Source organism: Podarcis muralis, chromosome 12 (assembly GCF_964188315.1).
Source record: "Podarcis muralis chromosome 12, rPodMur119.hap1.1, whole genome shotgun sequence".
Classification (NCBI taxonomy): Eukaryota; Metazoa; Chordata; class Lepidosauria; order Squamata; family Lacertidae; genus Podarcis; species Podarcis muralis.
Window position 1 is genome coordinate 47,567,428 of NC_135666.1, and position 25,546 is coordinate 47,592,973.

The 25,546-nt window shown below is 44.4% G+C and overlaps 1 protein-coding gene across 6 annotated transcripts in view; it reads right to left on the reverse strand.

The window, feature by feature from the left end:
• CPNE4 (copine 4) overlaps positions 1-25,546 on the reverse strand; it is a 262,849-nt gene that overhangs the window by 144,927 nt on the left and 92,376 nt on the right. For all 6 annotated transcript variants that reach the window (XM_028750791.2, XM_028750792.2, XM_077916377.1 and 3 more), the window contains one exon: positions 461-643. In XM_028750791.2, the coding sequence (XP_028606624.2) occupies positions 461-640 (180 nt within the window). In that variant the 5' untranslated portion in view covers positions 641-643. The remainder of the gene's footprint in view (positions 1-460; positions 644-25,546) is intronic.

Sequence of the window (25,546 nt, forward strand, 5' to 3'; positions counted from 1 at the left end):
GGAACAATTGAAGCAAAATAAAGCACTTAAGTCCTCCCTGATTTCAGCTTAAGTCTCATTTGAAATCAATGAGTTACAGAAATGCTTTAGTGAGACAGTTTGCAGAAATCTTCATTTTTCCTCTACCAAGATGTATATAAGTTAGAAGTGGGGATTTTTTAAAAACATAAAACCTATTCTTCCACCAAGCAGCAGATTCCTTTTGTCATATTATAAGCTGCTTTCTAACCCTGATGGATTCAAAAGTAAGGGGAGAAAGGGGCTGATGCTCACCCAAAAACTAAGCAGAGCATACTGGTGCCTGTAAGCCCTTAGCATCCCCGGACTCCCCAAAGGGCCTTGCTGGATTGCAGCCTAGAGAACTGATTAATAGTTTTCAGCAGCAATGGGTAGTACAGCAGGATATCAAGTCAACTGCACACACATAAAGCCTCCAATATACGTTTAATTGGACACCTACCTCAAACCACTGCCCATGCGACTGCATTTTCAGGATGACACAAGGATCTGGCTTGGAGAGGGCATCTCTGTCTGATATGCTTTTGCATGCGACTCTCAGTTCCACCTTCGTCAGACATGGGCTGCTAAAGATCCCCAGAGTATTGGCCGCTGATTCATAGATGTTGCTCATTTTCTGCATTCTCTGTGGAAAAAGAGGGAAAGGTTCAATGGTAAAACCACTTTTAAACAGGAACACTGTATTCTTGTATCCGGAGGGAGATTGCTCCAAGAATCTTCAGTTCTCAAATAAGGGACAATTTCTAACCAATAAACCAAGCATGTTTGCTCAGTGTAGTCTTTGGTTACAAAACCAAATGGCACTCAGGGCCCGAACATGATAAATCAATGAAATCAGAGCTGTCTTTCCCATTGGTGTTAGTGGTTCGTTGCGCCAGGGCGCCGGCCTCTCAGGGGCGCCCTAGCAAGTGGGGGAGCTGCGCGGCTTTGCCGGCAGCCTCCCCTTTCCCTGCATGCCCTCCAGCTGCACCCCGCCAACTATATGGCTGGCGGGCGTGCAGCTTCCTTCCCAAGCCTCCGCAGGAGGAGCACGATCCCTGCAGAAGCTTAGGATAGAAGCTGCGCGGAGCTTCCCTCCCAAGCCTCTGCATCAGCTAAAGACGGCCATGTTCCCGGTCGTTGTCTTCCTCCTGCTTGCTGGCAAAAGGCGGTGTGCAGTCTTCCTGGGCTGCTTTCTCGGGCGCTCCAGCATCGGAGAGCATGTCCGCCAGCACGTTTTCCTGCTTGATCGTCACCACCACGCTGGGGATCAGGGCGGTGGGGGAGGCAGAGGACATTTTCCACCGCCCCCTCCCTTGTTTTGGAGTTGCCGGGGGGTGTGCCAGAGGGATCTTTGCACTACAGCGCAGGACATGCTTAAGACGGCCCTGAATGAAATTATTATTTATGCTCCTACTACTCTGAAGTACACACAGATCTCACTACCTGAACACAATGTGTTTTCAGGAAATCATTTGTTAGGTGAACGTTTGCATAACAAGTTGATGATATCCATTGATTCCTATGGGAAATTTTAAGGTTGCTTATTTGTTTAGAGTACACTCAGGTCCAGCTGTTTGGATAGCTAAATCTGTGGTGTGTATAGCGAGGTTTGAGTACTAATTGCTCATGTCTGTTGCCGGGGTGAGGAGACAGGAATATTGGAGTGGGAGAGGTATTGTGGTGGAGTGGAGTAGCTGGAATTTTGAGCAGCAACACTATTCCACAACAGTTTGTTGCAGTCCCAGTTGCAATACTGACAGTGACTTTCATGCTTCATATCCGTCACACATGCAATAAAACTGGTCACTTGCAGAATGCAGAAGGGCAATGATATTTTGAAGTGATGTTGGTATATTCAGTTGGTATAGAAATAACAGCGGCAAAAAGCACAGTGTTAAGAAGGATGAGCTGGAACAGAAATCTTCCATTCAAATATCAGCTCATCCATGAGTGCAGCAGGTGGCCTTAGATAAACTACTGGCACTTTCCCTTATGTCACCATTCCTAATAACTTAAGGGCACAAGAGGATCCTTCCTGGGTTCCTATCTAGTCCAGCATTCTCTTTCCCACAGTGGCCAACCAGATGTGCAGGGAGAGGCCAGGAGCCAAGCGATGAGCACAACACTTGTGCTGCACAGCAACTGGTACTCAGAGGAATGCTGCCTTTGATCCTGGACAAGTAGCCATCACAAATAGCCAGAGATTCTCCAGGGATTTCCATGGCGGTTGTAATGATTGCTGGAATCATGCTTGTGAAAGTGTGCTGAACAAAACTTGTTCTCCAACAAAGACTGGTCATCTCCCAGCCAAATCTGGGGAGCTGTTTGTTCTTTCCAGGGCTCTCATGGCAGAAATGAATCCTCTGTGCATGGGTGCCGGCTTTATTAGAACGTGCCTCTTCTTGGGGATAGTTGGGCTGTTATTCTTTGGCTGTTGAATCTCCACTTTTTAAAAAACCTCTCACCAGAATGTACGCAGCTGCACATTCACAAGTTGCTATTGCATTGGATTTTAAATAAGCATCCTTGGCATTATTATGAATTTATGGCAGGGCTGCAGAAACTCAGCCATAGCTCCCAGGTCACACCCCACACTGACTTGGCTCTGCACTCTTGTCTAGTGATTTCACTTGGCTGGAATGTGCCCTTGTATTTCACAAATACTAGAATCAGAATTTTTCTTTTAATTTTTAAAATGAGCTTTATCTCCCCCCCCTTTTTCTTCTCTTATCTACTTTGCTTTTCGTTATTGCTTTGATATGTTCTTCAGTGTCTTCTACTGTGGGTTAATGAGGGTACTCACATGAAGGTGATGGATGGTTGTTGAAGGACCCTGTGTGAGTGGCATAGAAGGGAAGAGCTCCCAGGGTGGGAGGCTGGGAGAAGAAAGGGAAGCTCCTAGGTGAGAGCTGGGAGGGCCCACCCCCTTCTGTGTGAGCCAAGGGTTAAGATCTACCTTTGAGAGAGGGCTTTGAAGTTTGCTTGCCTGGTTGGAGAGTTTCTCTCCATATCCACTATTCCCACACCCTCCACTGCCATGCGGCCCCCAGAAAGTTACCCAAGAGGGAATGTTGCCCTTGGCCGGAAAAAGCTTCAACAACCCTGGTTTATGGGTTGGCCGTTAACTGGTGGGGATTGTCTTGCTAAAGTACCAGTATGTCAAGGCAGTGGCATCAGGGAGTGTTGAATTTTGAAACTTGCTAGGGGATAGATGTCCACAGCTTCAGAGTTACAAAATTATTGGAAAGTTTTGTGTCCTTTCCATCTCAAGAGAGCAAGAGGGTGGGGTGGGGGTGGGGGTGAGGAGAGTATCATCACCCCATTCTGCTACATTCTAGGTTATTTAAAACATTGCACTTGTTCCACCTTGCCAAACAGATTAGATGGGGTGTTAACATTTGCATCATTCCAATCTCACAAGACTCTTGAAATGTACTGTAATAGGGCTGGTAATGATTACACCTAAAAACAAACCAACCTGGATGACTTCAGTATCAGGAGAGGTGGAGGGAAATCTCTCCAAGGAACAGAACCTGATTGCCTCATTCCGCTGGGATATAATAAATATCTTTTCTCCTCCTTGATATAATGCTATACACTTAACCTACTCCTTCTATATGTAGCATCCAAGGACAGAGTGGGGCTTGTGGTTCTTCCTCTATGATTCCCATGACCCAGTCACTTTATTCCTACATTACTGAAATGGAGTAAGAAGTGGCAGGAGGACAAAATAGCCCTTTGCTACTGGCCCTTAAGTGTAATCACTAATTTGCAATATTCCAGTAAAGTTTGAATGCATCGAAGTTGGGAGGATAAGAAAAGTACAGTGGTACCTCGGGTTAAGAACTTAATTCGTTCCAGAGGTCTGTTCTTAACCTGAAACTGTTCTTAACCTGAAGCACCACTTTAGCTAATGGGGCCTCCCGCTGCCGCCGTGCTATTTTTGTTCTCACCCTGAAGCAAAGTTCTTAACCCGAGGTACTATTTCTGGGTTCATAGAATCATAGAATCATAGAGTTGGAAGAGACCACAAGGGCCATTGAGTCCAACCCCCTGCCAAGCAGGAAACACCATCAGAGCACTCCTGACATATGGTTGTCAAGCCTCTGCTTAAAGACCTCCAAAGAAGGAGACTCCACCACACTCCTTGGCAGCAAATTCCACTGTCGAACAGCTCTTACTGTCAGGAAGTTCTTCCTAATGTTTAGGTGGAATCTTCTTTCTTGTAGTTTGGATCCATTGCTCCGTGTCCGCTTCTCTGGAGCAGCAGAAAACAACCTTTCTCCCTCCTCTATGTGACATCCCTTTATATATTTGAACATGGCTATCATATCACCCCTTAACCTCCTCTTCTCCAGGCTAAACATGCCCAGCTCCCTTAGCCGTTCCTCATAAGGCATCGTTTCCAGGTCTTTGACCATTTTGGTTGCCCTCCTTTTGGTTAGCGGAGTCTGTAACCTGAAGCATCTGTAACCCGATGCATCACTGTATTTTATAGCACCCTTGATCACACCCAAACCAGACTGCATAAAAGGCAGATAAGTGAAATATTCTGATGCATCTTAAATGGAGAATTATGTACGAGTAGTTGTTATTATAGTTTGCTTTAGTATTTCCCCCTCCAATATTTCACCAGCACATTAGTATTTTATTAGCCACTTCCTTCAGTCCTTCCCTGGCGAGAAGCTAGTATTTCTGAGAGGGAGATAGTACAGAAACATGATGGGTTTGAGAAGGAAGTGTCCTCTCTAGGTCACACCGTAATGCATTTTTCATTTACTGCCACGTTGATTTCATTTTCCCTTTCTTTCATCAGGGAAAAAGGTACATCATGTCACCTAGGGACTCCCTTACAGAGTCATTTCTCATTAACCAGTGACACACCTCATGGCAGAAGAGATAGCTGAAAAAGAGACCCATACATAAATAGAAGGTGATTCAAAAAAAGGATTATTATTTTTTTAAAAAAACCTTATGTAAAAGAAAAAAAATCCTTACTGGGGAAGAAGGAAATATGTAATCAACAAGGCTAGGGATTGTTCTTGTTTGTTTGTATCTGAGTATAGATGCCAAAGTACAAAATACAAACTAGTTTCTTTGGCAGGGGGTGGGGGTGGACACATGAAATTCGAGGAATTAGAATCTGCCTGCCTGCCTCTTCCTTCTCCCTCCTAGGCGCAATTGATGGGGACACATGACAGATTGAAATTTATTTTATATCTCTCCCGGTATGCCCCACGGAGAGCCTCAAGGTCCATAAATAGCAACACCCTAGTGGTCCCGGGCCCTAAGAAAGTTAGATTGGCTTCAACCAGAGCCAGGGCCTTTTCAACACTGGCTCCGGCCTGGTGGAACGCTCTGCCTCATGAGACCAGGGCCCTGCAGGATCTGATTTCTTTCCGCAGGGCCTGTAAGACAGAGTTGTTCCACCTGGCCTTTGGCTTGGAGCCAGTTTGATTCCCTCCCCCTCTCTCTTTTTTTCTTTTTCCTTTCTCCTCCTGTGATGAGGCTGCATTTTAATATTTTATTGTTTCAATATTTTAATGTTGTATTTTAATCTTGTTGTTAAGTTGTATTCATTCACCTTGCTTTTATTATTGCTTGTTAGCCGCCCTGAGCCCGGCCCTGGCTGGGGAGGGTGGGTATAAATAAACATCATCATTATTATTATTATTATTATTATTATTATTTGTATCAGCCGCTGCAATTTTTGCACAGAGGACATCAAACTTAAAGTACAACTGAACAGCTACAATTGCCAAATGAAAAACGGTACAAATTAAGACTCAGAGAGCACCATACTGGCCCTTATTTTAATGGTAGCTGGTAGAAGTGTTGCTGTCACACATGCTTTCAAATAACGTGATTCACTTTTGAGTATGAAAACCAGAGCAGTGACATTATAGGTTTATTGTGCCCTAGAACTGCTGCTTGGAAATTTAGCTACATGCCTCAGGTTAATGGTTTAGCACTGACATAGCCTTTTCAACCACCTTGGTCACTGTACCATGTCTTATTTTATAAGTCCAGCTGGACAAGCAGTATTTGGTATGATTCCTGAAGATGCCCAATGATCCAATTCAGAGCACCTATTGCCTACATGTCTACCATGCCCTGAAGTGTCCTAAGTGTATGACATTTTCCAGTGACTTATTCACTTATTAAATGTATTTATAATCCACTCCTCAACCAAAGGTCTCAAGGCACAAGTATACACAGTCTAAACCAAAGACTAAACAATAAAACTGAAACATAAAACAAGATATGACATTTGGTTTGCAAATAAAACCAGTGGTATCGACCGATATTCAGATTTCCAATGTACCTCACCGCTTCCGAAAAGTCTTTACCTGCCTATGAAATGACACCAATGCTGTGGCAAGATGCACTTTTGAGGGGAGGTCAATCCAAAGGCAAGGGTTACTGCAGAGAAAGTGGGCCCTTGCTCCACTCCGTGCCTAATCTCATTAGAAATCAGGATTACCAGCAGGGCTTCGAGAATGGATAGTTTTGTTAAGAGAACAGATGGAAGAATATTTGTGAGGAAAGGGAAGTATTGTGAATTTGATGTAATGAATACCTTCATTCTGGCTGGACTACATATTCATTCTGTGTCCTGTTTGAGAATGTTACTTTGAGACTGCGACATGTTTTGGATAAACGTATGCTGCAATGACTTCAAATCATCAGCCAGAAAGAAAGGCCGCCACATTTTCATGCATAGTAATGACAGAAACCCACTGAAGCAAAAGTTCATCTCAGTGCTCTCAGTGCTCCTTCCCAACGTAATTATAACACAACAATGGCTTGGAAGCAATGTCTTCCTTATGATCCCCAAATAGTTTTCCAGTGTCAATTTGTATGACTTTCCTGTCAACTCATTTTACAGATGGCAAATCACAGAGGTTAAGCAATTTATTCAGAGACCATATCGTCAGAGCCCATGTTGATACTTTTCTGTATATTTAAAGTTCACTTATTCTGAGAGATTCTGTAACAACAAAGTGAGCCTTCAACTAATAATAATAATAATTTAATAAAAAATTATTATTTGTACCCCGCCCATCTGGCTGGGTTTCCTAGAACGAATGAGATTTGAACACAAGCCTGTGTACTGCTTAGCAAGTCAGTTCCCCCCTGTCCACCTTAAGAGAAAAATCCTCTTCCATCAGATTCTTCTCCATCATTTGCCATTACTCCAATAAAGACACAACAGCACAGTAGAATACAGCAAAACAATGTAATACCAACAAAACTTAGCTATAAATCCACATTTGAGCAGACTCACTAACCAAACTGACATGATTTGAGCTGCCTGTGTGACAAAGCAGTTTTCAGATTCCTTTAGCATGCTTTTCACTTTTGCAAGTTCTCTTCATTTCAGAGAGGTATGCATAATAGACATTCAACACAGGCATTTGTTACATTCTGCCCTGGCAATGTCTGCAGTGGTATAGTAACTGTGAGTAACAGTTCAGCACCATGGCCAGCTCCAATAAATTTACTTGTTAGTCCACCAACTGCTCACAATGGATGTGTTCGTGGAATTTGGAAAATGTGGCAGGGAGCACAGGGCAATATTGAGGAGGGTTCTGAACCCTTTGGCTGCTTCAACATTCTCCCCACAACCACTCCCTCCAGCTACCCCTTCTTTCCCCTGCTGGGATTGGAGACTAGAAATAAGCTTGGCACAGAGTTCTGAGGTAAATCACTCACAGGGATAAAGTGGAAGGTGAGAGAAGCATGAAGCACTTGTTCTCACATATATCCCTCAAAATATACACTCCTTAATTTCCTTTATTCTGCATCCATAGGGAGGAAGAGTGAGGCCTGTGTTTCTTGGTGTAACATGAAGTTCTGTCCTCAGTTTAGTTGAACCCCTTGGTTCTGTTTGTGTTCAGTTCCTCATTACAGTGGTACCTCGGGTTAAGAACTTAATTCGTTCCGGAGGTCTGTACTTAACCTGAAACTGTTCTTAACCTGAAGCACCAATTTAGCTAATGGGGCCTCCCGCTGCCGCCGCGCCACTGGAGCACGATTTCTGTTCTCATCCTGAAGTAAAGTTCTTAACCTGAAGCACTATTTCTGGGTTAGCGGAGTCTGTAACCTGAAGCGTATGTAACCTGAAGTGTATGTAACCCGAGGTACCGCTGTATTATTTTTTGAAATTATCTCGACCTCCTGATTTACAGTCTAATTCTATGTGTGTTGGCTGAGAAGTAAGTCCCACTAGTTGCAATGGAACTTACTCCTAGGTAAATGTTCATGGCTGATTTTTTTTTCCTGTAGGGGGAGAGCTGTAGTCCAGTGGTAGAACATCTGCTTTGCATGTAGAAGGTCCAAGATAGGAGCAGGAGAGAGCCCTTCCTGAGACTGTGAAGAGACACTGACAGAGTAAACAATACAGAGCTAGATAGCACCGTAGTCTTAGTATCATTCCAGCTTCTATTAAAGTGCTTTCTAAAACAGCACTTAAATACTTCATTCTCTCTCTCTCTCTCTCTCTCTCTCTCTCTCTCTCTCTCTCTTTCTCTTTCTCTCTCTCTCTCGCGCACACACACACACACACACACACAGCATTTTATAACCATTTAACATCACAGTTACCAGCTGACACCCATTAAATGGCAGAGGATCTTCTATCATCTACTATTCAAGACAACCATGTAAGGAGAGCTGAAAATGTATTCTTTATGGACCAGCTCTGATCAATCTCCATGGCGGTAATGCTGCAGCCTATTAAAATTATCTCCATTAATGAGGACAAAGTATAAACTGTCAGCACTAAATGGAATATATATTAACACTTACTATGGAAAAGGCAAGAGGTGAGCTACCTCCTTCCAAAGCAAAGGCCAGTGCCATGAAAAATTAATTTATCCTGCTCCTATGCTGGTATTTGTGCAACTCAGGCAACAATCAGGGATGATTATTTAAAATGACATCTATGGAAAGAGGGAAAGAGCTCTTCGCAAAACGAGCAACATCAATAAATCCAGAAAGACGACAAGATGAGAAGAATTGGCAATTGCATAATTGTGAATGCTAAGAAGATCTCTTACGGCAGCTAATGCAGTTGGACAGCAGGGTAGAAGGTCTTAGAACAAAGTGCAAACCGTGCATATGGAAATATACATATCGCTAACAATGTTAAAGGACTCATTACCATCTAACCAGCTGTTTGAAATAGAAAGTGATAAGACAGCGCCACAATGGAAAGAAATTAAGACATCTGATGCCAACAGAACTAGGCTTATTAATCCAGCTCAACTGGATTAAAGGCAGTGGGTCACTGTATTTTGAAGCTGAGCTGAAACTACAGTGCCTATTTCACCTGAGTTTTTGTACCACCACAAAATATAAAATCAATACTGATGTTGCAAATTTCCTGCATAACCAGCAAAAGACCTGGCTTGATTTGAGACTGTGGTAATCAATATAAAGGTGACTGCTTAATCTGTGGGTCAATACTGATATGCATTTGCCAACTCACTTGATAATCTGTTATATCCTACAAAATAGACAATTTGGATAATACTGTCCAGATCCTGTTGAAGCATTTGTGCATGAAAAGATGCTCCTCACTGCTCAGCAAGATATTAACCCATTTATTAAGCAATGGGTGGATCCAATTAAGTCATTGCACACACAGAATGATGTCTACTCATGCAATGGAACTTCCTGTTCTTCACCTCCGCATGAATTTATTGCACCAACCCAGGAGAAGATTGAAGAAGGGGCAGATAAAGGAGGAGAATGATGTTGGAAGGCTGATTTGTCAGCATGGGAAAGAGGGAACAGAGAGAAGAACATCCCCAGATTGTCCTTTCTGGCCAAACCTGTGCTGACCCTCCTTCAGATGCTAGACTTGGGGTTCCTAACCTCATTTCCTACTTCTTTCTTCTTCCTCCTCACCATGGGAGAAGAGCAAGCAGAACTCAAAGGATCTCCACCTCCACAAAAACTAGGATATTTCCAATCATGCCTGTATTTCCTGTAATAAATGTAGCTTTCTTATTTACCTAAACACAGTCTCAGTCTGATGATATTTAGGGTAAAGTATGCTCCTCCAACAATGATACAGTAAACTTACACTTCTGCTGAGAATTTTAACTCCAAATGCCAACAAAGGAGGGGAAACTCCCATTGTGAAAGCAGAATTCATTCCACTTGCACAGCGACTTAGATGAATACAACCCAATGGCTTTCCACAGTGTACATAAGCTTGTACAAATAACAGTGACACATATTAATCTGTTTGTGACTAAACTCCACAGGGGAATCATTGCCTGGCATCATAGTGCAAAACTGTGGAGTATCTGCAGTCCTGGCCTTGGATGGGTTGCAGAACTTGGCAGCCAGTGAGGAGCACGCAGTGGGAGACTAGTGTGAACAACACACTGTGGCAGCTATTGACAATACTAAAGCTAATTAACATGGTGACAACTACAGCAGCGATGGGGAGCCTCATTATACTGCTGGACTACAGCTCCCATAACATCTAACCACTGGACATGGGGGCTGGAACTGTTGGCATCTGCAGTCCAAGAACATCTCCATCCCTGAGCTAAAGAGCAGATCCACCACTGGTATAAAGTCTACCGAAGGTTGAAATAGTCATACAGAGACACATGTTCTAGGCTTCACCCTCTTGGGGGAAGTGTGTTCTGAGTCTGACTAGCCTTGAGAAGATCAGTCCTCAGTTAAAGGAGTAGTGCTCTGTTTCGCTGGCATGCATTAAGGCAAAGTTGATAGCTCTCCTGCTACCCCTGAGTTAGTCTTGTTGTGAAGCAGGAATGCGCAGAAATGAGTTTCTGGAAAGAGTAAGAAGAATCTAATTTGGCAAGAAAATATTTTCAGGAAGAAGGGATCCAAGAAGCATGGCTCTTTGGGATTCATCCTCCTCATTCATGGAAGGCTCTACAACAGAGCTTTCCAAACTTTGTGTCACGTGAGTGTGTCGGCTGCAGTGTGTCGGGTGAAGACTCCCCACGCTGCTGCCAGGGCTGGAAAAGGGTTAGTTTAACCTCCAGTTTGCTATGAAAACTGAATTACTGTGTTGTGAAATGATGCATGTCTAAAAAGTGTGTCACCAACATGAAAGTTTGGAAAGCTCTGCTCTACAAAAAGATTGCTTCAGTGATTATTTCCTAAGATGGTTTAGGGAGAAAGTCTCCTGGTTCTCAGTATTCTTTACATCCCACAGTACCTCTTCTGAAGCAAAAGTGTCCAATCCTGGACCATGACAATTATGGTCTGTGCCTGGGTTCTCCTGAATACAGTATTCCCTTAACCATAGGAGGCTAATGGTGATCTGGCACAGATTACTAGAGATAGGGTGCAGAGTCTTTTCAGTGGTGACCCTAAAAATTGTATCTCTTTTAATATGAGGAGGCTGCTATGAAACATATATATTTACCTAGGTTTTTAATTCCATTTGAAGATAGCTAATCACTTGGTTATTAATTGGAATATAACATGGCACATATATGTGTAGTTTAGTTGCTTCTTTTCTCTCCTCCCCCCCCCCACCTCTCTCTCACACACACCCTCAGTGTTGAAGTCTCAAAAATAATCCACAGAGCAACTCTACCTGCTAACACAGTAACATTCGGTACTCATATTTCTTGTGCTCTCATTTTGTATTTCTTGACACAAAGCGTTGCAGAATATTGAAAAACACAATATAATTCAACAAAAGGGCATGGCATGTTACTGGCAGAAGGCTTGCCTCTGACAGCCACACAAATGATTGCTCAGGCAGAGCTCAACAAATTGGTGAAACTGACAGTAACACAATAGTTCTTGGTCAAAGAGCAGAACATGAATGTTTACACAGAGTTATCCATCCATGCTAGATCTAAACCTTTCATAGATTTGGAAGCTGTACATCAGCAACACACACACACTAGTTAAAAATATACATATTAAATTATCTAGCAATGGTGGTAGCATAATGAAAGAGTTGATTGTGGATTTTAAAAACACCACGCTCTTTTATTTCTAGTCCTTTGAGATTGATTGCTATTTTCCCCTCAATACCTACTGAAAAAGTTTTCCTTATGATATCAAACTGCCTTTATCTTCACCAGGAAAATGACATGGGACCCAAATTTGATTTTTTTGGGTTGACAGCAACCATCCTAATATGAATTCAAGTAAACCTCACAACCTTCAGAGAGGTAGTAAGGCACACAAGGGCTATGCTACATTGTAGAACATTTACAGTGGTACCTCGGGTTAAGAACTTAATTCGTTCTGGAAGTCCGTTCTTAACCTGAAACTGTTTTTAATCTGAGGTACCACTTTAACTAATGGGGCCTCCCGCTGCTGCCGCTACACGATTTCTGTTCTCATCCTGAAGCAAAGTTCTTAACCCGAGGTACTATTTCTGGGTTAGGGGAATCTGTAACCTGAAGCGTCTGTAACCTTAGGCACCACTGTATAACATGAAAACTATCTGAGCATGGGTCTTGCGAGTTATATTCTTATTGGTGGAAATGTGTGTTGGAGGGGAAATATAGAAATAATAACATTAAAAGTTGAAATGTGTGGGCAATGTGAAGGTTGGAACGTGAAGGTTGGGTCTGCAAGAGAGCCACAAGAGGAGGACAAAAAGACATGTTTGCAGGAGCTATTGCTATAACTGTTTAGGACAAAGCATGGAAGAAAATATAAAAAGTCACTATGTTTTGTGATTAAACCAGTAGAAGCTAGTAGAAAGACACACTGCCATACATGGACCATAGCTGCCCTTTTGCCTCCCTTTGCTTGCAAATGTATAAATGCATGTGATTTTTTTTCATATTTAGGGTGCCACCCCTTAATTACTTGCTGGTTGAGGCTGTGTCGCACTGGCCTTGAAATGCCTAAATAAATGTCTTGTTTGACAACTGGAGTCTTACTGGCCATCCAGGCTGAACCCACAGAGTACTGGGTATTGAATCCCAATATTTCCCCAACTGGTGGGATACTAATTATCTTAAACTACATAGATACACATATCCTTCTATTTCCAGTGTTCAGAGGAGAGGGCCTGTTTTTCTTGTAGCCTGCACAAGAGAGATGCCGCAAAGGTAAGCTCAAGGTAAACTCAAAATCTGGAGGATTACAAAAAAAGGAGGGGGGGACCAATGGGGAAATACATCCCAAACAGCTTAGTGAATAAAAGCACACTCAGTGGCTACATAATTCTGACTTGACTGGAAATGGGGAGGGAAGAAAACATGATAGAAAGAGAGATGGAATGGAGTGTTCTGAAGAGGGGCATGGCTGACTGGTTTAGTGAATAGGAGCAAGCCAAGTTTTGTTGCATAGCCCATTTGTGAACACATCCTTTGCAGTAAACCTAAGCCATGAAACACTCTTTTCTCCTTGCTGAACACAAACTGCTGAACACATTGCAAAGATCCATTAAGTTTCAAGAAGCAAATACTCTCAGGCATCACAAAATTAGCCCCAGCTGAGAAGATATGTTAACGCGTGCATTCATTTCCCTTCCCTGTCAAAGTATTTTTTTTAATATAAAAAATAAATGTTATTTTGAAGCCAACCAATCCACTCGCTTTTTGAATGCAGTGCATTCCAGTAAAGGGCAATCTGACCCATCAACATCATGAGCCACTCCATACCCTCTCCACCCACCCTGCCCCCTTGGCTGCAAAACTCAGGATGATTGCAAGATACAATCTCTGCACATTTAGCAGCACATGTGTTGCTGATTTAGACTGTGTAGGATGGAAGCTGAAGCTCTGGCATACAGCAGCAGCAATTAATAAGTCAGTCCATTTGCCCTACCAAACACACCAAGTCCTAGCTTTACAGGTGATTCAATCGTTTGTGCAGATGCAATGGATCGTATTGGGGGCCTTAACGAGTCCGATAAAATCTCAAGGCCTTGGGTTTCAATGGGCGTGATTCATCTAGATCAGGCTTCCTCAACCTCACCCCTCCAGATGTTTTTGGCCTACAACTCCCATGATCAGGGATGATGGGAACTGTAGTCTCAAAGCATCTGGAGGGCCGAGTTTGAGGAAGCCTGATCTAGATGGACAACGACATACTTGGTTTGGGGCATTTGTCAGTGAGAAAATGGATAGGAGACAGCAGGAGGTTTAGGGCTAAGATCAGGTGGAATCCAGGGCTTCACATGGGCGCTCTGCCTCCAATATCTAACAGTGTGGGAACGTGACATGCCTCTGGAAATGTTGCTATTTCAATTGTGCCATTGCAGGTTCCTTTCAGTTGACACAGATGTTCAGGGTTTAAGCCAGACGTATAGTACTTCAAGTTGTTCTTCGTCACAGTAAATTACTAGTCCAACAGCCTACTAGCTAGAGCAGGGATGGATGGACTCCATCTCCCATCATTCCTGGCCACTGGCCATGTTAATTAGGGCTGATGGGAGTTGAATTCCAACCACATCTGCCAGGACACAAGTTCCCTAGCCCTGCAATAAAGCCAACAATCACAAAGATGCTTATAGCCAAATATCAGAGTTCTGGCACCTTGCACTTACTACCTGCATAATCAGCAATAGAATATGTGGTTGTCAAACCTACAAAGAAACTAAGTCCTTGGCATTGCCCCATAAATCTCACACTCCTTGTTCATCTCAAAAATAGCCTCAAATTTTTTTATTGGCTCTTCCTGCACAGAAGCAGATTCTGAATAACCCCAGTCAAAATTTTACACGAAAGCTCAACAATAGCAGAAGCATCAGGATTAAGAGAAAAGAAAATCTTGCTCTCTCTCTTTTTTTTGGAGGTATGCTGTCAGTCGCTGAACTTCAAAGTAATTGAACAACCTCAAGCCTGTCAAGCATTTCTCTCTCACTCCACCAGACACATTATATGCCATCAAACACAACCCCACACTCAAAGAAAGAAAAATTCAACTTCAAAGCCATCTGTCCTCTATACACAGCTCAGTTCTATTGTTACTCATAAATTTAGCCTGTCAGTTGCAGACATTATAGCCAGTCCTAACCACAACAGTGATGCACATGACACTTCCTAAAGGAAGGATGCAAATCTTACGTATGTTTGTTCGGCATTTCCCATTACATCAATTCTAGAATATTCTGTGATTAAAAACTTTTCATCCCCACCCCCATTTCTGGATATATCAAACAAGGTCCCTAAGAGACTGGCTGAAATGTTAGCTAGACAGAAATACAGCACAACAACAACAATCCATTGATCTGATAATGTACTGCACTAAAATTATTATTTCCTGTCACCAGAGAGACAGAGAGAGCTGTACTAATGCTTTATGATACAGCTCTCATTCAGGAAAAAATTCCGCTTGAGAGTGAGAGAGGAAATAAATGTAGGATAGAACCCAAACGGGAGGGTTGACGCGGTGACATGCTCAAAATTCATAGGAAAAATTCCATCTGCGGTTAGATCTATTTTCCCAACCCTGAGCAGCAGATGTCAATAAAAAAATCAATTTGCCTATTTGAACAACCATTTCTGTTTGTTTTTATCACTCTCAGTTCCCCTAAAGGCCCTGAATGTATGTGGCGTGAGGTTCACCTATGTCAATGATGGCAATTTGGAAGGGAAAGCTTTTTAAAAGCCATTCGGTTTGGTGGCCATCACTGTACTTTGTGGTAGCAAATCCCATAGCTTATGCGCTGTGCAAATGTGTCCTTCCTTTTGGTTGTTTTGAATCTCCCATTACTCAATGACTCTAGTACTTTGTGTGTGTGGGGGGTGTGTGTGTCTCTCTATCCACTTTCCACACAACATGCATAATTGTATACACCTCTGACATGGTCTCTACACCCGCACCCGTTCCTAACTAACTTCTTTCTTTTGACCTTAGGTAAAGGTAAAGAGACCCCTGACCATTAGGTCCAGTCGTGACCGACTCTCGGGTTACGGTGCTCATCTCACTTTATTGGCCGAGGGAGCCGGTGTACAGCTTCCGGGTCATGTGGCCAGCATGACTAAGCCGCTTCTGGCGAAGCAGAGCAGCGCACGGAAACGCTGTTTACCTTCCCGCCAGAGTGGTACCTATTTATCTACTTGCACTTTGACGTGCTTTCGAACTGCTAGGTTGGCAGGAGCAGGGACTGAGCAATGGGAGCTCACCCCGTCGCGGGGATTCAAACCGCCGACCTTCTGATCGGCAAGTCCTAGGCTCTGTGGTTTAACCCACAGCGCCACCCGTGTCCCTTAAAGGGCTCCAAATCTTGTAACATGACCACCAACGGGAGCTTCTCCAGACCCCTGTTCATGTTGGTTGCCATTTCAAACTCTATTATATCCTTTTTTCAAGGTGTTAACTACCTAAAAAAAATATATTGTGCAGCACTAGAAAAGCAGTCGAAGCTTGTGAACTTAGCTGCTCAAAACTCATGTCAATCTTAGTCAGCCCTAATGTGAACAGCACCAGGGTTATCTCTGCTGAAGAGGGAAAGCATAGAGCAAATCCAATCTCTCTTCCATTTTAGAGGTTCTCTCTCTCATTATAAAGGTTGCACCTGAGTGCTGTCAGCAGCAAATCTTCCCCTTTAATCAACGGTATATGAAGTTAGCCAACTGCTTGTCTCCTATGAGGGCAGAGCTGTTGGTCTATTTGGGGGGGGGGTGTTGCCCAATATAATGTGAATTAGGAAACAACAGATAGCCAACAGATGTCCATCAGACATATTTTCTATTGCAGATATTGTCACTATGACAACACAAGAGCCCCTGGACGATCTTGGAAACGTAATTATACAGCAAGAGGAGAAATGGAGTGTATCCCTTATCAACTTGATTGCATTTCCACTGCATATTTCAGGATCAAATTTTGCTTTAATGGTTTCTACAAGTGAATCAACTCATCTCAGAGTTCAGAGACAAAGAGGGGATTCACCTTGTAAGCATTTCCCCCTGAATATGAGCATCCATTTGCTTGGTTATCATCGCAGTGGTTTCCCCATTCACCACCCTATTGTACCTAATTTCTTGAATGCCCAGAGTTACAGTCTGTTTCTTACTCTTCTAGTGGTAGTAGCCATCACACGCCTTATTTATATTTTTATTATATTTATTATTACATTCTTATCCCACCTTCCCTCCAAGGAGCTCAAGGTGGCAGATATGGCTCTTCCCCCACCCCAATTTTATCCTGTGAGGTAGCATAGGCTGAGGGGCAGTGACTCCCCAAGGTCAGCCCAGTCCGCTTTGTGTTGAGTGGGGATTTGAACCCTGGTCTCCCAGGTCCTAGTCCAACACTCTAGCCTCTGCATCATGCTGGCTTCCCAACACAAGCCCACAAACTTCAGAGATCATTTGGGCAGATGTAGCTTTTTATGCTTTCATTCCTGGTGTCATACATCTGTGTACGTTTCAACTGGGATTTGTATTGTAATCTATTAATCTATTTTATGTATTGGTTTTATTGCACATCGCTTCCTCGCATTACTTTGAAATGGTATCAGAATCATAATAAAGTAGGTAAAGAGATGGGAGAGACTACAAGTCCCATCATCCCTGACCACTGGCCATGCTATCTCAGGATGATGAGAGCTGGAGTCCAACAACATATGGGGAACCACAAGTTCCTCATCCCTGGATTAGAGTGCCAGCATGGGACTGGGTTGATTGCAGTTCTAATCCTTATGTGCCTTGAAATGACTGGGTGATCTCCAACCAACAACCGCCCCCCCCCAAAAAAACCTCGCTTTTTCAAAGTTCAATTCTAAAACTTTGAAACCCATTAGGAGACCCTTCCGAAAAGCGACTCCACAAGCCCCCACCCCAAAAGCCCCACACTGAGCTGTATTCTATTACTACCTTCACTTCCCCCAAGACATATTTCAGGGGTCCTTGAACGTTGAACATCACTGCCCATACTCACAATGCTGACCCATAGCTGTCAACTTTTCCCTTTTCTTGCGAGGAATCCTATTCAGAATAAGGGAATTTCCCTTAAAGCAAGGGAAACATTGACAGCTATGTGCTGGCCTGGACCCAAGGGAATCCGGGGCAAGGTTTCTGGAAACCCATCATAAAGCTACAGTTCTCCCCACTCTTAGAAAACTACAGTTCGGATATTATTTGGGGGAAGTCCTGTGCTTTAAATGTGTGGTGTGTATGCAGCCCCAGTGTAGACTGTCAGCCTTGGATCTGCTAATAATCCTGATAAAATTCCTAAGCAATTTATCTTTGCTATTCATATTACCCGATGGCTCTCAATAGCATGTCTTAGATGAGGAAACAACCAGGGTCTGTTCTGAGAGAGGACATGTCTTTCCTCTCCCAGTTTTCTCTTCCCCCAACCCTTGAGCTGAAGGTGATATCATCAAGCTGAGTGCATGTGTGAAGAAACAGCAACATAAGGAAGAGACAGAATGGAGCTTGAGTTATCTCTGGATGCTGACTGTTCAGACAGTGAGTTTTGGTATATACGTTGGGTGTTATAAAGCTATACATAAGGACCTAAATGGAGCCCTGCTGGAACAATGGCCCATCCAAGCCCAGCATCCTGTTCACACAGTGACCTACCAGATGTCCATGTGAAGCCTGCAAACAAGACCTGAGCACAAGGATCCCCTCTCCTCCAGTTTTCATCAATTAGTATTCAGAAGCATACTGGCTCTGTATTGTTTTAGATATGGGCCAATGGCCGTAATAAATCAAATCAATCAATCAATCAGAGGTGGAGCACAACCATGGTGACCACTGAAAGCCTTATCTTCTTTTGAGGCCATTCAAGTTGGTGACCATCACTTCTGGGAGTAGTGCAACACTGGGAATCACCAGAAGCTCAGTTTACATTCTAATGTGCATACAACTTATCAGAGAAATGGTTTTCAGAGAAATGTGGCCGAACTTTACAACCTCTAGAAATTCACTTTCCAAACCAGAGAAACAGGGTGCTTGTCTAGTACGATCACAAGTAGTTTGAGAATCCTTTACTACCCTTGGTTCTCAAACTACTTGAGTTCTTGAATGGATAACTAAAAAGCAGTACTGTTATTTCACAAAGGAGTTTAAAATAAAGTTCTTCTTTGGGTCAACTTGGATTTTCAGTGGTTTGGGTTAGGCAGCTCCAGGTCACCTTCTCCCCATAGCCCACCGACTGCATGTTTACCACCAAATTTCAGTCTGAGGCCTTTTGTTGGCTGCTTGATACAGCTTAGGGTCTGTCCAGATCTATTTCATTTCCTCCCCATTCACTACTGGGATATTATTATTATTATTATTTTTAAAAAATCTGCTATTCCACTTTCGACAAAAGTGGAGGGAATTTGCAGACCTAATAGTTTCTCCAGAGTGCACAAAGCCTGCCAAATATAAACAATTGGATTTCTGACTTCCATTCAGTAACAATGGTAACAAAACAACAAAATCCCACCTCAACAAAAAATATACTGCTAGAATAAAGAATGCTGGCTGGGAAGAAGCAGGTAACCACCCTAGGAGTAGATTTATGTGTAGGAGGATTGAGAACTTCATTTATTTCATTCACAAATTCCTGGACTTATATTTCTAAGTACTGTATACATCTTTTGTTCCTGGCTCTGGTTGGCAGGTCTCAGGGGTCCTCATAAAAAGCAAAATAAATCTGGAAAGTTTGAGGTCTGCTGACCCTGTAAATTACAAAAGGTATAAAGCAAGTGATGGATAGGGGCACAGGGATGATCCTCATGTCACAATTGTCACTTTTCCCTAATGTTACCGGGCAGCTCAATCAGCAGCCTTCAGTTCTGTTAGCACAATTCTCAACAGTGGAGCCAGTTGAGATCATTCAGGCGATAGCAGAACAGTATCACACGCAGCAGTGGGGAAAGGAAATTAACTTCATGCCATACCGCCACTGAACCACAACCTTTTCGATTGCTGTGCATAGGTGAGGGAGGGGAGGCTGTATGCCTGAACCCCCTTATAATTCCTGGATCCAGCATAGATTCAATTCCAGGCTAGCTTTCAGTGAGACCCTCTAAGTATAGGCAGGGGTGGAGGAAGGGGTGTGTGGTGGGGGTGGACCGCCCCAGATGTCACCACTGAGGGGGGTGACAAAATGCCAGGTGGCACTCACCGTGGGGCCTGCAGCGCGTCTGAGCCACGCGTCTCTCCTGCGAGTGATGCGGTGGCTTGAGCGCCCGCAGGCTCTGCTCTGCCCCAAACAGTCCACCCATTGCCTCCCCCACAGCTGTAGGGCGGCTGAGTGGGAGGAGGCAGGCAGACTCCTCGGAGGCCCCACGGAGTGTCCTGCCCTGGCTGGCCCCGCCTGTCAGGGAACTGCCATTGGCTCAGAGGCGAGGAATAGAAGGGCAGTTGTGTTACAGGGAGCCTCCGAAAATGGGGAAGAGGTGCAAGGACCAGAGGATGCTGGTGGGAGCCTTAACACCGCTCCTGGGCAAGCCGGACAGGAGGGAAACACGCCCTTGCCATCGCCCATCCTGCGCAGTAGCCTAAGGTGCAAAGAGGGAAGAAGAAGGCTGGGGGTAACGAAACTCTTATGTTGGGGGAGGTCCAAAAAAAAGACCACTCCCGGATTCTGCTAGCGATTGAGCCAGACATGAGCTTTGGAGCTCTTCACTGTAAATAGGTAAAGGTAAAGGTACCCCTGCCCGTACGGGCCAGTCTTGACAGACTCTAGGGTTGTGCGCTCACCTCACTTAAGAGGCCGGGAGCCAGCGCTGTCCGAAGACACTTCCGGGTCACGTGGCCAGCGTGACGAAGCTGCTCTGGCGAGCCAGACCAGTGCAGCACACGGAAACGCCGTTTACCTTCCCGCTAAAAAGCGGTACCTATTTATCTACTTGCACTTGACATGCTTTTGAACTGCTAGGTGGGCAGGAGCTGGGACCGAAAGACGGGAGCTCACCCCGCCACGGGGATTCGAACCACCGACCATACGATTGGCAAGTCCTAGGCACTGAGGTTTTACCCACAGCGCCACCTGCGTCCCACTTCACTGTAAATAGTTTGCACCAAAATAAAATCTGTAAAACACAGGTTTGGAGTCCTGCCTGGTTACTCTTGAGCAACCGCAACAGCCATCTGACACCGCCCCTGGGCACAGGGCACACACGCCGCTCCAGGCGCCTGATTGGCTTGCTCCGCCACTGAGTATGGGCCCTTGAGATAACAAAGAAAGTGGCTCTGTGCTAGACAGAACATGAGTTTTTTTGGGGGGGGCTCCTTCAACTCACTGACAGTGAGAAAGACAAAGGCCAGGTTTGGGAGTTGTGGATGCCAGCTAGATGTGAGAAGTGGCAGGCAGGCTGCAAGGGGAGACAGAACCACACCTGATTCTGGTTTGAGTCCAAGGCTGAAGCTATGAAAGAACCAAGACCACCCTCGAGTATTAAGGCTCTGAGCCCCTCCAGCATAGGCTCAGGCTGTATATATGTGCAAATAAATCATATTTCATAAAGACACCACCGTCTCTCATTCCAAGGAAACCGATCTATGGGTAAGTGCTTGGAATCTCACACTGCTCCGAGATGAGGTGGTGTCCAACACTTTAAGCAATGCAGAGAAACAGAGACAGGATGAAGGACTATTCTCACAGAAATGCAACATCATGTAAGAACCTCAAACAGGATTTTGATCACTGGCAACACCGGCATCAGAAATTGTTCTGACTTCCTCCTGGACAAGTTTGTGCAGAAAACTCTTGCCGCACTGGAAAAGTTGGCAAATACCATCCTTTAATAGGCGGTCTCTTTCCACTATGATGAATTGCAACAGGAGAGAAATGTGTGTGTGTGTTTCAGGCAATGATATATGAAAAGAGGCATCCTCATTGCTCTGCTCAGGCTTGTGTGCACGAAGAGTTTTAATTAGCAACACAGCAAGTGGCAGCTCATCATATAGCAAGCAATTAAGTATCAGGGGGTTTACCTACATGATTCATCTACTAAGGGATGTGCAGTGAGCTGGTACTTTTGTCTCCTAAACACACTTTCATCCGTAAATGATATCCCAGGGTGCCTTATCCCTGACTGTGTAGAAGATTCCCACTGCCCTCCTTTCCTTCTCGGTTTTTTTTTCTTTGCCACTTTTGTATAGTCAATGAAGAAGTGAAAATGGGACACCAAAGTTGATTATATATTACTTTTAGCATTGCATTAGCATAATTTCCCACACACAGAGAGAGGAACGGATGCACCCTTGTTTTAAAAATTCAACAAGCCTGGGGGATTGTCGTGATAGCAGCGAGAAAGACAAATGAGGAAGTCTGACGGCTTGGGCCCCATCAAACGGGTTTTGAAGTATCAACTTGAAAATGCACACTTCCCTATACAGTCATACCTCGGGTTGAATGTGCTTCGGGTTGAGCGCGTTCGAGTTGCGCTCCGCGGCAACCCGGAAATAATGGAGCGCGTTACTTCTGGGTTTCGCCACTTGCGCATGCGCAGACGCTCAAAATGATGTCATGCGCATGCGTGGAAGTGGCAAAACGCGACCCACACAGACACGCCGTCGCGGCTTACATTGCGTTCAGGATGCGAACTTGGCTCCAGAACAGATCCCGTTCGCATCCAGAGGTACTACTGTAATCTAAAAGGTAAAGGTACCCCTGCCCGTACGGGCCAGTCTTGACAGACTCTAGGGTTGTGCGCCCATCTCACTCTAGAGGCCGGGGGCCAGCGCTGTCCGGAGACACTTCCGGGTCACGTGGCCAGCGTGACATCGCTGCTCTGGCGAGCCAGAGTCGCACACGGAAACGCTGTTTACCTTCCCGCTAGTAAGCGGTCCCTATTTATCTACTTGCACCCGGGGGTGCTTTCGAACTGCTAGGTTGGCAGGCGCTGGGACCGAGCAACGGGAGCGCACCCCGCCGCGGGGATTCGAACCGCCGACCTTTCGATCGGCAAGCCCTAGGCGCTGAGGATTTTACCCACAGCGCCACCCGCGTCCCTTCTATTTACATTTACAGATACCATACTTTCTCCTGAGGCCTTTTAGTGTAAAGAAGAAACTTTGCCAAATGGTGAGATGAATGTTCAGGCTCCACCTAAACCAGCAGTGGCTAACCTGTGACACTCCAGCTGTTGTCGGGCTCACATCAGCACCAGCTGGCATGATGGAACCCGTAGGCTAGCAACATCTGAAGGTTAGTCCCCCCCGATCTAGTGATTTTGGTAGGGTGGCAGGGAGTAGGGCTGTAGGCAGAGGGTGGTGAGGTGGGCCCCCACGACTGGGGGACGCAAAATTGGCTAAAACTATGTCCATAAATATAAATATTGATTATTGCCTCATAAGAAATGAGGCAATAATCCTCCCTTAAATAGAAGGTGAATTGAATGGGTGGAGGGGGGGAGGTTGGAGGAGAGACGGAAATAAGAGCTAATTTGTCTGTGGCTAGGGGGCGCAATCTGGACGGTTCTGCCAGGGGCACAAGATCACCTAGCTACGGCTCCGACTGGGAGGTGGCAACTACTGCAGAGGGGGCATCTGATGGATATATGATGTCAGATGCCTGGAGCGAGGTCAGAGGTCACTGCAGTGGCAAGGACAGGAACAGCAGCAGGGCCAGGAGGAAGAAGATAGGGTAGCCTTTCCTTTGATCCATGACAGAAGCAGAATCTTGCAATTTAGTTTTCCGGACAAATCTCGTGGCAATAGATGTACTATCCCTAAATAGCAATGAGTGGGGGAGAAATAAGTTTTTCCTTCCTTCCTTCCTTCCCCCCTCTTCCTGTTAAGCTTGTACACTGCCCTAAATGTGGTGCTGCTTTAACCTCACATCCCCACATGCTGTGGACCCAATGAAGGTTTCCTATCCCAAATATGCAAACTGCTGACAACACTACATTTAACATTCTACATACTATGTGTTATGTACTGAAGTTCTCACCCTGGGCCAGCAGGGGGATACTGTAGATAGTTATGCAAATAAGGGATTGAAAGTGACATTCAGTGATTGGATAGTTTTAGAAAACTGTTACAGTTACATTGTACTGGAGCTCTATATAAGCAGGCTGATTGAACCCTTCAGTTCAGTTCTGTTCTGGCCTGTGAATAAACAAGAGCTGTTTGAAGAATCACTGTGTCGTCTGATATGTTCACCCACAACTTAACACTATGCATTTAACATTCACAGGCCCTGAATGGAATCTGTGATTGGATAGTATTAATGGATAATATCATGTAAAGAGTGCACTGCAAAAAAGAAACGAAAAGAAAAAAGGAACACATTTCCCATATATTAATGGAATAAGCTATATCAGGTACGTCCAACTCCCAAGAGACTGTTGAGCTTTTTTTTTTAGGGGGGGCAAGCCCAAGTTGTTTTCCGGTCGCACCGTCACAGGAAAGCAGAGGATGAGTGCCAGAAACGCCTGATCACATGGGTAGACCGGCACGGCCAGGGAACCATGAAGCCTCCTGCTGGAGTTAATTTGGGGCTTCCAATACGCCTGCATAGCAAGGCACCAGCAGCCGAGCAATGACTGACTCTCACCAGGTCAGGACAGCACATGCGCAGATACTCTTTTTCTCCCGCGGAGGAAAATGAGTATGTGGTCTACCACAATCGAATGGTTGGAAATCCATATCATTCACTGGATCCAGAACAGAACAGAAAAAGTACTATTACTGATTCACAAGAAAACCTTATTAAGGTTGGTCAGATGCACTTGGCGATACTCAAGGGTTTCACCTTCTAAAATATCCTGTGCTGCAGTAGTTAAATCTGGAGCTGCGTTCAAAACATCCAGAAAGAAGTTCAAGTTAAAAAATAAGATAAATTGGCAGAGAAACTGGTTTCTGGCAGAAGCTGCAGAGTCTCTGTCAAACTGCAAGCTTTTGAGAAGAGTCAGGATAAAACACCTCAGGAATTGCTTTCGCATGGGCTAATCCTGGCCAGGATAGAGGAGTGCAATTAGACAGCAACATCTGGAGGTACTTTTCAGTCATACAATAGGATAGTTCTGTAATTCCGAACCACACTTTTCACTGAAAATATCATTGAGAGATCTAAGCTGGTTAGAGCATATAGCCAAAAAATAAAGTTAAACGTAGGGCTGTAACATTTGCAGGACAATTCTATGCATGCATACTCAGAGGTATAAACATACCTTAAATAAACTAAGTCACGCTGCCTTACTCCCAAGTAAATGTGCACAGAATTTCAGTCTGCAAGCTCTGTCCATTTGCATTAGAATTCCCAGAAACTATAATTCACAAGCATCTCTACTTCTGCACAGACAGGTTTAAGATTGCACCATACACCAATATTCAAACTCTCATCAGCTAAAAAATAGCCCAACTTGGATACTTTCCAGATTTAATTGCACTACAATTCCCATCATCAGTTGGGTGGGATAGACTTTGTCCTTTCACAATATTGCTGGATGAGCATGTTAGATGAAACATCCTATTTTCTTGATGTATTTGTTTTTTTTAAATGTTTCTAAGCTTTATTTTCTGGGACGCAGGTGGCGCTGTGGGTTAAAGCCTCAGCACCTAGGACTTGCCGATCGAAAGGTCGGCGGTTCGAATCCCTGCGGCGGGGTGCGCTCCTGTCGTTCGGTCCCAGCGCCTGCCAACCTAGCAGTTCGAAAGCACCTTCGGGTGCAAGTAGATAA